Source organism: Ochotona princeps, chromosome 5, assembly GCF_030435755.1.
Source record: "Ochotona princeps isolate mOchPri1 chromosome 5, mOchPri1.hap1, whole genome shotgun sequence".
Lineage (NCBI taxonomy): Eukaryota > Metazoa > Chordata > Mammalia > Lagomorpha > Ochotonidae > Ochotona > Ochotona princeps.
The window spans coordinates 88,342,258-88,356,930 of record NC_080836.1 but is presented as its reverse complement, the minus strand read 5'-3'; the positions used below and the strand labels follow the sequence as shown (position 1 = coordinate 88,356,930).

Sequence of the window (14,673 nt, the reverse complement as noted above, 5' to 3'; positions counted from 1 at the left end):
TATATATTGAAAGTATTAATATCATCAAAATACCCATCGTACTTAAAGCAATTTACAAGCTTATTGCAATCTCAAAATACCAAAGACATTTTTTTTCTCATGTCTAGAACATTTTTTTTTAACTATTTTTCGGATTGACATCATTTCATAACAGCCACATCAATCACAGCATGAATAACAACAGCAACAACGTCAACAACAAATTGTAGCACCTTGATTAAGTAATGTGCCACTGAGTAGGCAGCACATACTTAACTAAAAGGAAACACAGAAGTCTCTTAGGAACTATGTTGCCATTGCATACTCCATGGGCACTGGATGAACTCCACTAGAGAAATACTCATTCGCCTCAAGTTACTTCACTATTTTTTAACTTTCATGTTTTCACTACAAAAAACAAAACCAAAAACAAAACAAATTACACCTCCCCCTCAATAAACAAAGCAAAAAAAAAAACCAAAAAAAAAAAAAAAAAAAAAAACCCAAAAAACAAACAAACAAAAAAACCAGCCTTACTGCCTGGTCATCCGTCTGAGGTTTGTACTACCCAAGCTACCACAATTTTTATTGCTAAATGACGATAATGTCATCAGTAGATTCCATTAAAATGGCTTTGATCACAGAATGTCTATACTGACATTAGAACTTGTCAATATTAAAAATGTAATCACACATTCCAGGACATTCTAGAGCACATTACCTGCGGGGCTGACATGTTTGAAAGAGGCAGCAGCTGGAATGCCTAACGCATCTTTGAGTTCCTTTACTAGCTGCCAGGCATTCAAAGCATCGCACAAGTTTATGAACCCAGGAGCTCCATTGAGAACTACATAGAAAAATAAACACACACATTAGTGAGCAAGGGCAGTAAGCCAGTTAATAGACGTTCCTTCCCACACAAACGCTTCTATCAAGGAGACAGTAATATTTCAAGTGCTACTGAGGCACATAGATACTCATAACCATACATCAACATGGTAATACAGGAGCTGAGCCTGAGATCATCTTAAACAAAAAACTGCACATGTGCAAGAACACACACACAACACACAACCCGCGTATACATATGCACCCATTTGACTGGAGGGCCAAAGGAAACAGACCTGCAAACGAATCAGTAGCAGATTCTGCACAATAGTGTTATGGGAGACACAGGACTTCAGCATTACTCCAAAAGCTCGGAATATATAACACAGGGTGACAATATAAACCATGGCCAATGCAAGGTACTGACGGGAGTGACTGGGAACAGACACAGGAATTCTTTATTCAATTTTTTTCTGAACATCTAAGACTGCTCTGAAGGATCTGTTAAAATACTACTTTAAAAAACAACAACATAAAAAAAAAAAAGGAAGAAAGAAAAAGCCTCCATCCTGAAGGAACTCATGAGAGGCAAAGTCAGGGAGCACACGGTAAGCCAAATGGCCCTGAGGCACAGAATGGGTGACGTAAAACAAAACACCATGGGCCCGGTGTGGTGGTCTGGCGGCTGAAATCCTTGCCTTGAATGAGCCAGGATCCCATATGGGCGCTGGTTCTAATTCCGGCAGCTCCACTTCCCATCCAGCTCCCTGCTTGTGGCCTGGGAAAGCATTCAAGGATGGCCCAAAGCTTTGGGACCCTGCACTGCATGGGAGAGCTGGACGAAGTTTCTGGCTCCTGACTTTTGGATCAGCGCAGCACTGGCTGATGTGGTCACTTAGGGAGTGAATCATCAGATGGAAGGTCTTTCTTTGTCTCTCCTCCTCTCTGTATATCTGACTTTGCAATAAAAAATAAAGTAAACCTTAAGAAAAAAAAGACACCATGAGCACAACCCCCCAGTACCTGCTCTCTGAGAGTAAATTAATCAACTGTGATTTATGGGAAAGAATTTTGTTTCTGAAATATCTGAATTAAGAATACCACCCTTCCTTCAGGTATCAGATTTGCAAAGGTACTAACAACTGGTTAGAAATAAAAAATGGCCACAGGAAAATGTTCCGGTTATTTAATCTATTAAATAGCTGAAATAAGAATATTTTGTTTCCAGACACAAGAAAAAGTGGTTGAGATTTCATACACACAATCACAACTCAATTTGTGCTTCAAATTTGTTTCTCAGACACAAAACTAGCATGCAAAACACGGCTGCCAAATACGCAAACCATCTCAAACGGCAAAGTGCCCTTCATTGTTCATGAAGATAAGCACATTTGGGAAAACCCCATGAATTTCTTATCAGAAATCACAATTTATGTCCCCAGATATAATTTATGCTCCCACAATGTATGCTCTCCTCTATGTTTACTGTAATCTTTTATACATCAAAAGAAACACACCTACTCAGATAGAATGGAGGAAAATGTTTATTTCCTCTTTACAGAGAAGACTGATCATACATGAGAACATAGGTCTTTTGTACCTGCAGTGTCCGAGATAAACACAAACACATGTATTTGAAGAAGGTCTAGAACGACTGAGTTAAGCTGTACCCTGTGTCATCTGGCCCTATTAAACATCCCCAGAACATTCTATCCAACAGCTGCAGAATAAAAAATTCTCAACTGCACCTGGAACATTTGCCAAGACAGATGATGTGGTGAGCCACAAAGCCAGGCTCAGCAAACTAAAAAAAGAAAAAAAAAAAATCCTAACTTTCTAACCATGTACAATGAAAACCAGATCAATAAGAAAAATTTTGGAATCCACATATGACTTGGGGTCCCAAATAACTAATGAATTACTGAAGATATTAAAAAGAAAGCTTTAAAAAAATTCTTGAAATAAATGAGAAGGGAAATGCAGCCTACAGAAAGCTATGGATTACAACAAAAGCAGATCTAAGAGGAAAGTTTATCAACACTTGTTGGCAGAAAAGATATCAAGTGGATAAGTTATCAGTGCATCTTTTGGAATGAGAACAAGAACAAATCAAACTCAGAAATAGTAGAAGTAAGAAAACTTAGAACAGAAATAAATGAAATAGAAAAAAAATCTATATAAAAAATCAATTGATGAAATGACAGATTCCCTCTTCCAGGAGGTATACTCAGCTAGCCTGAAGAACAAAAGGGGGGCACACAATGAACAACCCTCTCTCCACCTGCCACACAATTACCTGAGCCTGCATCACTTCTTCACTTCACACTTCCATTCCAGACCCATGCTTCCAAGGAAACAGCTTGGCACTAGAGTCTAAAAGCAATACTCTCCTTGCTGGTTCTCGCACTGCTCTACCTTCAAAGTGGCAAGTCCTCTACACCTTGGTCTGGGAAACCTTTCTAGAAGCCCAGGCCGTTCCATCCCGTCCCGTTGTCTTCAAAAGCATCTGTATGCCAAGGACATTCCAGCAATGCACCTCCAACTTGACTTTGCCCAGAATTCCAGCTGACCTTGACAAGCCCACGGGCAGCTCAGACCTCAGATAGATTTAAGAGGTATCACATAACCTACTTTCCAAACGTGAACCACGTCAGACACAATACGGCTAAAATACACCTGGAAAGAACGCTACACAGAAGACCCCCCAGACACAGTAAAGCTCCGGACACAACACTGAGGACTCACCTGTGAGGGGCAGCTTGGGCTTCAGTGTGTAGAGCTGGGCAGGAGTCTGATGAGGGTTCATCCCATACCTCAGGGGCATCTGCGATATTCCTTTGCTGTACTGTCTCCGGAAGTAATCGGAAATGGCTTCATCATACTGCGCTGTGTGAGTGAATGCCTACAAAAGTTTAAGTTTTGTGAGATAAGGCTAGACCGTGGGACAAGGCTATTTCAGGTACCAAGCAAATTACAGGGGACACACACACACATGTACAACATCCTGTGGCAATGGATGACAGACTGTATCTTTCCAATTCTCTTGTCTTCTTTTTGACAGAATCCCTATATATTATCTCTCAACTCCAAGCAGAGCTTTGGCAAAAGAAACAAGATAAAACTGGAAAGGACTGAGTACTGCTTGGTTTGGCCAACAGCTGAGTAGATTGGTGTTCACTTTGATGTGTTACAGACATCCATCCTACCTTCAGGGCTAACTGGCGTCGAGTCTCCAGGGAAGTGTCTTTACTGTCGGAGGTCTGCATCTCCGTGGAAACCACTGCATAGTCCTCTGGTTCACACACCACCGTCACTCGGGCGTGGTTCTTTGCTGCAGCTCTCAGTAAGGTCACTCCACCTTTCACAAACAAACAATGGGAATGGCATTGTTGCATACCTGGCACAGCCACCGCTTAGGAGTTGGGCACTACACATGGGCACCACTTCCCATTCAGCTCCCTGCTAATGGCATGGAAAATGCAGCAGTGGATGGCCCAAAGATCTGGCCCTTGTCACCCACATCGGAGATGCTGCTAAGAAACGGTCTTAACTGCTGACTTGAGCCTGACCCAGTCCTAGTGGTTGGGGCAAATTAGGGAGTAAAATGGCAGATGGGAAGATGTCTCTGTGTCTGTTTCTCACTCTGTAATTCTAAATTTCAAATAAATAATGTCTTTATTTTGAAAAGAACAAAAGATCCACTTTCATCAATTTATGAACTTCTTTCAGAGACAATCTGAGCATATTTCTACTTCAATAATTTTTTAATATAAGTTTTAATTTTGAGAATCAAGATGGCAGAATAGGGTAAGGACTCGTTTAAATGGATGGAAAAACATTTAATCAGGATGAAGCAGAGAGGACACATTCCAGGAACTAGGAAAGGACAGAACAACAGCAGAGAGGTACCTGGAGACTGACAAACACAGGAAAGCTACGGACACAACGATGTGGTGTTGCAGTGGCTGATACTCCAGCAGCATTCAGCTAATGGCGATCTGAACTCCACCAGCAGCCGAAACTCCATCAGCAACCAGGTGGGAAGGGACTTTCACTGGGAGCTTGGGAGGTGAACCCACACAAAGAACTGTCCGTCCTGCTGGTCCGTTTGATTTGACCAGGAGCAGAGACAGAGCAGCAGATCCCAGAAGGACAGTGTGAGAACAGGGTGGATTTCACAGCCAGGTCAGCCCCATAGAGCCGAATTGGGCGCCATTTTGCATAAGGAGGCAAAGGCAAGGGAAAGGACTGAGCATACGCTGAGCTGGGAGTGAATTCATTTTTGACTCAATGAATTGCATCAATGTGGCATTCTACAGATTCAACCCAAGACAGGTCCAAGTAGCCCTTGGATCTGACGGGCAGCCAATCAAGAACTTGAGTAGTAGTATGTCAGGCACCATTTTGTACACTGTGGCAATAGCTTTAGGACTGCAGGGACAACAGTGAACTGCACATGTGCTGAGCTCGCGAGAATTCGCTGAGTTCCATGGATAGCCCTGGTCCCACAGGAAAACAATACCGACTGTGGCATCGTATGGTTCAAAATAGGTCCGTGTGGCACCCAGACCTAATGTCCCACAGATTCTGGCAAGATCAGTGCCACCAACAACTTAACTATATAGGACACCTGGTGTCTTTCTAATCCTGGGACCTGCTCCAACCGGAAGTGGGAGAAAGGTTGCAGAGACAGTGATGCAGCCTCAGCACTGTATCACAGGAGGTGGAGAGTGGTGAGCCAGGAGCAGGGGGGTGGAGACCACGGTGGAAATCTAACATAAGAACCCAGACCTGGAACTCGCTGGAGGTTGTGGCACAACTGGCTGCAAGCAAAAAGTTGTGTACTAACCGCAATAAGTAAAATCGCATTGTAGATCTGTGGGTGACACAGCTTAGAAACCTGCCCCAAGGATAAGACTCTGCTAACCAGAAGTGTAATGATCAAGAACAAAGGAAGAGACAAAAACACAACGAATATTACCGAAAACTCCCCTGCAAAGGAGCAAAACCCTATGCAAACCTCAGAGTTCACTGAGGAAGACATCGAGAAAATGGGGCACACAGAATTCATAAGACTCATTTTAAAGCTTCTGATCAACAATGAGAAACACATACAAGAGATCAACGAATTTAAGGAAACAATAAAGCAAATCAAGGCTGATATATCAGAAATTAAGAACACAGTAGAGTAAATTAAATACAATGGAGAGTCTCCAAAATAGAATGAAGCAAGCAGAAGAAAGAATCTCAGAATTGGAAGATATTTCCTGTCACCAAGGGGAAGCAAACAAAAAGCTGGAAGCAGAGCTGGATCAGGCCAAAAGAAGTATTCAAGGATTGAAAGATACTATTAAGAGGCCAAATATAAGAGTTATGGGAGTCCCAGAAGGTGCAGAATGAGAAGCTGAGTTTGCAAATGTATTTAATGAAATAATAAAGGAAAACTTCCCTAATCTAGAGAAAGAATTGGGAAACAAGATCCAGGAGGGGCACAGAACTCCCAACAAGCTTGATCAAAAGCAGTTTTCACCAAGACACATGATTATCAAGCTCTCTTCAATCGAACATAAGGAAAAGATCCTTAAATGTGCACATGAAAAAAATCAATTGATATATAAAGTAATACCAATTAAACTCACAGGAGATCTCTCACAGGAAACTCTACAGGCAAGAAGAGAATGGAGTGACATATTCCAGATTCTAAAAGAAAAAAAAATTGTTGGCCCAGGATAACATATCCAGCAAAGCTTTCTTGTCTTTGAAAATGAGATAAAATTCTTCCACAGTCAAGAAAAGCTAAAAGAATTTGCCTCTTTCAAAGCTGCCCTACAAATGATACTTCAAGATGTTCTCTTGACAGAGAAGAGGAATAGCACCTACCAAAACCAAAGGCAAACAGGAAGAACAGCCCAGTAAAATAACAACAGAAGACTAAATCAATGAACAACCCATTCCTAAAATGACAGGACCAAAGTACCACCATACATATTAACCCTGAATGTAAATGGCTTAATCTCAATCAAATGTCATAGATTAGCAGACTGAATTAAAAAACAAAACCTATCTGTGTATTGTCTGGAGGAGACACACTTCGACAAAGATCAGCGGAAACTATATCACATGGGTTTTGTTGTTTTCTGTTAGTTTCATCTCTTCAAAACACTTTCTTCTGATTAAAGCATTCAATCATAGAGTAGCATCATTTTCTGCAAGAAGGTTCTTGATTTTCATTTCCTCAGCTACACGTTAGTCATTTAGTAGCATGTTATTTAACTTCACGGTGTTGTTAATTTCTTTTTTTCCCTGATGTTGATTTTGTTTTGTGGCTTTTTGTTTAAGGGGATGTATAGTAGCTGTGTAATGGAGACTGTCATATCTAGTAACATGTCATTTAACTTCATGGCATTGCAATTTCTATTTTTCTTTCTATTGTTGATTTTGTATTATGACTTTTCATTTAAGGGGATGTACAGTAGCTGTGAAATGGAGACTAACATCCAGATGTGAAGATACAATGTAGTATGCATTTCTACTTCCAAAGATGGGGGTTGGGGGGGGGAGGGAATTGGGGAGGGGATAAGGGAAATGCCAGGAGCCTATGGAACTGTCTAATAAAATAATAATAATGATGATAATAAAATGTAAAAAAAAAAATTTAATTTTCACAGGCAAACAGATTAACGAGGAGAGACCTCCCACCCGCCATTTTATTCCCCAAAAGTCTAGAAGAGCAGAGTGTAGGCCAGGTGAAAGCCAGGAGCCGAACACTCAATCCCAGCGAATTCTGAGCTATCGCCTCAAGCAGACCTACTATCAAAATGGCACAATAATGAGGTTCCAATATAACTACTTGACCTAAACCTGTGGGTTTGCAGGAGGAACATTAGCAGAAAGTGGAATTCAGGAGTAGAACTGGGACTTGAATATGAAATGCAGATATACCAATCAATAGCTTAATTGCTATACCACACTTGCCCCCACTTTATTCTTAAAGAAATATGAAGAAAGGTCCTGGCGCAGTAGCCTAGTGGCTAAAGTCCTCGCCTTGCATGCGCAGAGATCCCATAAGAGTAGTGGTTCTAATCCCAGGGCCCTGCTTCCCATCCAGCTCCCTGCTTGTGGCCTAGGAAAGCTGCTGAGGACAGCTCAAGGCCTTGGGGCCCTATGCCCGCATGGGATACCCAGAGGTGGCTCCTGGCTTCTGATCAGCGCAGTCTGGTCATTGTGGTCACTTGAGGAGTGAACCATCAGACAGAGGACCTTCCTCTCTGCATATTGACTATACAATAAAAAATAAGTAAATATTTTAAAGATGGAATTTCTTATTTTAAAATAATCCAGATTTTCTTAAAAAAAATATTAAAAATACAACGTAAAACAAAATACAAAAAAACAGATGGGTCTCAGCATATACAAACAGAAAACAGTTTATAAGATACAAAATTAGTCATCACAGAACACAATCAATAATTAATAAAAACATCAAAATGAAACCTTAAACATGTAAACATGCCTTCCTCCCTCACTGCCCCCGAGGTCACTCACCAATATCGATCTGCTCCACGGCCTCCTCCACAGTCACCTCTGGGGACGCCACAGTCCGCACAAACGGGTACAGGTTACAGGCAACGACTCTGGGACAAAGAGGGGGCAGCTGTCACTGCAGCACGGCTTGCAGAGCTTCCGGCTGGGGAGGAAAAGCTGAGCACAATGTGACCCAAACCCACAGGGATCCGCGGTGTTAAAGGTGATCCTGGCACTTTAGAATTCTAGAACACTCTGTTCTGGAGTCAGGATGTCCTCCTGCTGCGCCAGGCAGTAGTTTTAGGCAGCAGGTGTTCAGCACGTGCATACATATTACTCCCCCCGAATGAGGCTGCGCTGCTGCTGCCCACACAGCCTTAGCTTCCACCTAGTACTTGCATGCCATCAACTTTTTTTTTGAAGATTTATTTATTTTTATTGGAAAGGTGGATACACAGAGAGGAGAGACAGAGAGGAAGATCTTCCGTCCAATGGTTCACTCACTAAGCAGCCGCAAAGGCCGGTGCTGCGCCGATCCGAAGCCAAGAGCCTCTTCTGGGTCTCCCACACGCAGGTGCAGGGTCCCAAGGCTTTGGGCTGTCCTTGACTGCTTTCCCAGGCCACAAGCAGGGAGCTGGATGGGAAGTGGGGCTGCCAGGATTAGAACCAGCGCCCACATGGGATCCCGGTGTGTTCAAGGCAAGTACCTTAACCACTACGCTATCACGCTGAGCCCATCAACTTTTTTTTTAAATTGGCAGGCAACTATAGCTCACAAAACTGCATAAATGTAACCTAGGAGCTAAAAGGTCCCAGACAAAAGTAACAAAAAGGCTAGGAAAAGAAACATTACATTGATTTGACCATTGTGCCTTATATGCACAATTGAAACATCACACCTTATCCCATAAACAGGCACAATTATTAAGCTCCAATAAGCAACTTTTTCTCTAGGCCTGGCATGGTGGCCTAGCAGCTGAAGTCCTCACATTGCACATGCCAGGATCCCATGTGGGCACTGTTTCTAATCCTGGCCACCCTGCTTCCCATCTAGCTACCCTCCCTGCTTGTGACCTGGGAAAGTAGTGGAAGATGATAGCCCAAAGCCTTCGGACCTGCACCCATGTGGGTGACACAGAAGAGGCTCTTGGCTCCTGGTTTCTGACAGGTTCAGCTCCAGCCATTGTGGCAATTGGGGAGTGAACCTCTCTGTATATCCACTTTTCCAATAAAAATAAATAAATCTTAGAAAAAAATGCTAAGGAATCTGCCAAAAACACTATCAAAAATACCCAATCACACTATGTTCAGCAAGGAAGCAGGACTTACGATCAATATGTAACAATCAATTGTACTAATAATATACATTGCCAATATCTGATAATCAGAAAGTTAAATTTCAAAAAAATCCTAGATGATAGTACCAAAAATAGCAGAATGTTTAAGAATTTAACAAAAATCCAAGACTCATATACTAAAGGTACTAAACATTGTTGAAGGAAACCAAAGAAAATCTCAACAAGTGGAAAATTATCCTTTCCATCTCGGTGAGGAGACTATGAAGATGACGATATTCCCCAAAACGACTTACAGATGCAGCGCAGTTCCAGCTAAAATTCTTTCTCATAGAAACAGGCAAGCAGAGCTTAGAAAGTAGGAGGAAATGCAAAGGATCCTGAATGAAAACAGTGTTGGCTAAGATAAGCAAAGTTGGAGACTCAAAGTCCTGATTTCCAAACTGACTACTGCAAACTACAGTAACGGTGTTGTGCTGGCGTAACAGGAGACGCACACAGAGGTGCCATCCACTGGGGAAGAAGAGGTTTTTTCAGCAAATGATTCTGGGACAACTGGACAGCCATAGATGGGTTTGAATAAGCTTACAGGCCAGGCTGGCTAGTCTAAAAGCAGAAAGCACATAGGGAAACGTTCTGGAAGGCGGAAGAGCTGAGGGAGCAGAGATGACCCCCTCCACCCCCACTGTGCCACATACCTTGCCCTATACACTTCTTCATTTGTACCCATTTATAATATTCTTTTTACTGAGCCAGTTATCTGGGAGTTATCCATGCAAGCGATGTCAGACAGGGGACAGTCCCGGGAGCCTGTAGGATTGGACACTACCTCCCAGCAGACAGCATCGACTGTGCACCAGCACAGAGAAGAACCAGCCTGACGGGCTGCACGAGTGACCGTCCACACGGTGTGTGGGAATCCCCTGGGCACCTGCTCTCAGCAGCTGTCTGAGCTGCATGTACAGCACAAGCAATGAGCCATCTTAGGCTTTCCCGTGCTAATATATTAACAAGAGATATATCAAAACTTCAATCTTAACTTCCCACAAAAGCAGAAGTGATTTTTAGTGGAAATTAGGGATTTTGTAATGTAAAATGGGCAAAAGGAAAATATTTAACCTGTACATGTTTATATACCACACAGGACACAGTGATTACAGTGACTAAAAAAAATAAATAAATAAAAAATAAAAAATAAAGAAGGTGTGGGGGAAGGACACTAGGGTTGATGCATTGTTAAAAGTTCAATTTCAGATTTTTACCTTATCAGATTGAAATCAAGTCTGGCCATATCAGCATTGTCTTCTGGGATGTCACGAGCCAGGATTCCTGGTTTAATAAAAACAAAAGTGGGAGCTTCAAAAACAGTCTTCTTTCAAAACAGTCCTATAAGTCAACTTACACTCTTCTATTATTTTTAAGGAACACCAAATGCATACGTCAGAGGTTACCAAACAAGAAAATTAGGATTTGCAGGTATATTTAAACCTTATCATTCATACTAGATTTCCCTTTCTTGAACAAAATCAAAAAGTAAAAAAATACAAAATTAAAGGTCACTCCATTACAAACTATGTGTTGCTATAACTCGATTATTTCTCTGATGAATAGGAGTTCAGTCATTTGCTAAATTGCATTGCATTGCATTGCAACCAGCAAGTTAGAAATACATTTTTTTCTTGTCTTTTTTGGTTCATATACAATTTACTGTCTCAGCTTAATGAGCAAATGTAAGTGCTAGGAAAAATACTCTAGTCACACTGTGATGCATGAATCTAAGTTTGGTTTTTTAAAAATATATGTAACTCCTGGGCCCGGCGGCGTGGCCTAGTGGCTAAGGTCCTTGCCTTGAACGCGCCGGGATCCCATATGGGCGCCGCTTCTAATCCCGGGAGCTCCACTTCCCATCCAGCTCCCTGCTTGTGACCTGGGAAAGCAGTTGGGGATGGCCCAATGCTTTGGGACCCTGCACCCACGTGGGAGACCTGGAGGAAGTTCCTGGCTTCTGTCTTCGGATCAGTGCAGCACTGGCTGTTGCGGCCACTTGGGGAGTGAATCATTGGACGGAAGATCTTATTCTATTTCTCCTCCTCTCTGTCTATCTGACTTTGTAATCTTAAAAAAAAAAATGTAACTGATTTATTTGAAAGAGAGACAAGCAGATCTTCCACCCACTGGGTCACTCCCCAAATGGCTGCGACGCCTGGGACTGGCCAGGCTAACGCCGGCAGGCAGGAGCTTCCCCAGGCTTCCCGCACGGTAGCTGCAGCCCTGAACTTGGCCATCCTCTGCTTCCGCAGGTGCATTAGCAGGGAGCTGGATCCTAAGGGCAGTAGTCAGGACACAAGCTGATGTCCATGCATGAGGCCAGCATTGGACCCTTCAGTCATTCAAAAGCCCTTTTCATGCCACAGATTCCCAATGTTTCACTAACTCCAGCAGGAAATCTCACCCTCTGAATTAGTTACCATGCAGAACTAAATAGCTAGCAGCAGGAAATGATCAGAATCATCTTGTAGCGAGGGAAGGTTCTACTGGACCACAACACGTGATGGCAAACATGACGATACCAGTGCCAGCTTACAAGTCAATGTGGTTTTGAGCTGAAGATCTTTTCCCTCCTTTATCACACGGTCGCCCTACACGTGCCTGCAGGCCATGGACGGTGTCACACGGAAGGCAGCCACCACTTACCAGCATGTACTGCAGGATGCAAGGTCTTCACACGCCCTCCGAGCATCTCAGGAAACCCTGTCAGCTCGGAGACATCCCTGAAAAGAGAAACAGGACATGGCCACTGGCTCGGTCAGCTGCCATTTCACACTGTCGAAAGAGCTTATCTAAGTCTACTGTTCTCATTTCAGACAACGCATGATCCTAATTACTTGTCTTTCACTGTAGTTCCTGTCTTACCTTAAAAAAAAAAAAAGTCATCCAGCATATTTTCTAACAGATGTTTCATTGGGGAGAATCACCATTGAACTTGCATCGCAAATTATGCTAATTAATAAACACACATGAGAACTTCGCAATACATTCACAAAAAAAATTTAAAAAAAGTATGCTTCCCGCAGATGCAGACCAAAGCAGAAACAAAGAATTTCATTCTGTGACTTAAAAATGTCAAAGCAGCAAACTCCACCAAAAGGTTCCAGAACTTCCTGAGCAGACTCCAGTGAGCCCTAAGCAGCTCGGGCCTGACCTGGGCCAAGGACACAAACACACACAGTTTTAACACCAGCTGACAAACTGGCTTCAAATTCATAACTCCCCTTCCTCAAATTCAGGAAACAATCCAGTTCTTCCAACTAAGAAGAATCATGTAAGACTTGAAGAAGGCAAATTTATTTATACAAGCCCAGGTGGTGCGGGATCTGTTATATATACACTTGTGGTTGTCTCATTGGAAGTATGAAACACCCCTCTAAGTTGCTGAAGGTCCATCCAGTGGACTTGGTGTCCTGGGCAGACCACACCAGGTAGATTTCCCACATCGCCACAAAGGCAGGCAGACATCTGAGCCGTCTTGTAGCATGTATGACGCGTGAGGCTGCCCTTCCCTGAGCTCTGCCTGCTGGACTTCCAGGGTATGTTTCAGTGGAGTTACTCCTCCTGCCAAGCGGAGTCGCTTTGAGGCGAGTAAGGGCCCCCCATTCACCCTCCCTACAGGCGGCCTTCCCACCTCCAGGCCAGGCCTGCCAGCGGCCGCCGAAGAGACGACTGGCACCTTCTAGGGGTTCCGGGGATTCTCCGCAGGACAGACAGATCTGAATCCTCACATCTTAGTACTCCTCAACACTCAGTGAGGACCGATCGCGGGAGCAGTGTGGACTCAACAGAGGAAGCAGCTTGGACAGAAGGAAAGTTCCGACTCGAGGGATGCTAAGTTCTTGCAGTCAGTCACGGCGCAGAAGTCGCCAACTCCCCGGCCCAATCTCGCTCCTCCACTGAAAGTGGCCCTCATGGCATTATTGGCAGGTAAGGCATTTTCTTCCCAGTGCCTGGGCCCCCTCCTAGGGTTCAGGTGATCGCCCCACTCCTCGTGCCTGGACCTAACTTCCACACTAAGTCGGGCCTTACCTGACCGCCAGACCAGCATCCCTAAGAGCTTTCGCAGTCCCTCCAGAGGCGACGAGATTCAAGCCAAAAGAAGCCAAGTTTCTGGCAAAATCCACGAGACCGGTTTTGTCCGAGACACTCAAGACGGCTGAAAGAAAAGACATTTTTTTTTTCTCTCCTTACACCCATGTATTTTCAACTGAAGTCTCCAAGGCCTTGGTCGGGGTCTGGGGAGCAGCTGGCAGCTCCCGGGTCATGGTACACAGGTCTAGCCCCGGAGCCCGCCCAGGATCGCCCAGCGAGCCCCTGCAGGGGCCGGCCACCCGCTCTGTGCGACCCCCGGGCCGCCGGGCCGCGCAGCTGGGGCCCGGCCGCCGCCATTGCGGGAGAGGGGGCGGCGGAGGGAAGGACGCGCGGGGAGCCTCGCTCCGCCAGGGCCTCACCTAGCTGGCCGGGAGCCATGGCTGCAGACGCGGGGTCCGGAGGGTGCAGGAGGAGGAAGCAGCCGCGAGGCCACGTGCAGAGAGCCGAGGAGGCGCGGCCGCCACCGTCCCCTTCAGGAAGCGGGCTGATCTGGTGATCACCTGACACGTCACATGACCCGGCGACCCGGTGACCCCGCCCCGCTGAGTTTCGAAAGTGAAATAGGAACCTTGGGGCTGCGAGGAAAAGGATTAGGGGGCGCTCCAGCTGGCGCCCCGGGGCTGGGAATCTGAGTCTGACGGGATTCCCTCGGGTTACCGGGAGCCAGCCAAGTGCCCTGCCCTAAAGAGGAATCTGGAGAAAACACCTGACCCCGGGGCTGGAACGTGGGAGCCAGTGTCCAACGCCCCAGCACTGAAGACGAGCCAAACGGACTAGAAGGAATCTCAGCGGTCAGCTACCATTTTAATAGATTGAAATTGTTGGATCCGGAATTTATCCCACCGCCTCGAACAGAGGAGTTCCACACGAGAAAATGCGAAAGCAAAGGAACTTAATTGCTACC

At 44.5% G+C, this 14,673-nt stretch overlaps 1 protein-coding gene across 1 annotated transcript in view; it reads right to left on the bottom strand.

The window, feature by feature from the left end:
• The window catches only part of ATIC (5-aminoimidazole-4-carboxamide ribonucleotide formyltransferase/IMP cyclohydrolase), a 31,002-nt gene extending 16,752 nt beyond the window's left edge, over positions 1-14,250 (bottom strand). The window contains exons 1-8 of the mRNA XM_004576860.3: positions 14,129-14,250; positions 13,707-13,833; positions 12,321-12,397; positions 10,889-10,955; positions 8,353-8,441; positions 4,014-4,165; positions 3,553-3,709; positions 701-826 (exon numbers count right to left, since the gene is read on the bottom strand). Coding sequence (XP_004576917.2) covers positions 701-826; positions 3,553-3,709; positions 4,014-4,165; positions 8,353-8,441; positions 10,889-10,955; positions 12,321-12,397; positions 13,707-13,833; positions 14,129-14,147 — 814 coding nt within the window. The 5' untranslated portion in view covers positions 14,148-14,250. The remainder of the gene's footprint in view (positions 1-700; positions 827-3,552; positions 3,710-4,013; positions 4,166-8,352; positions 8,442-10,888; positions 10,956-12,320; positions 12,398-13,706; positions 13,834-14,128) is intronic.
• Between the last annotated feature and the right edge of the window lie 423 nt (positions 14,251-14,673).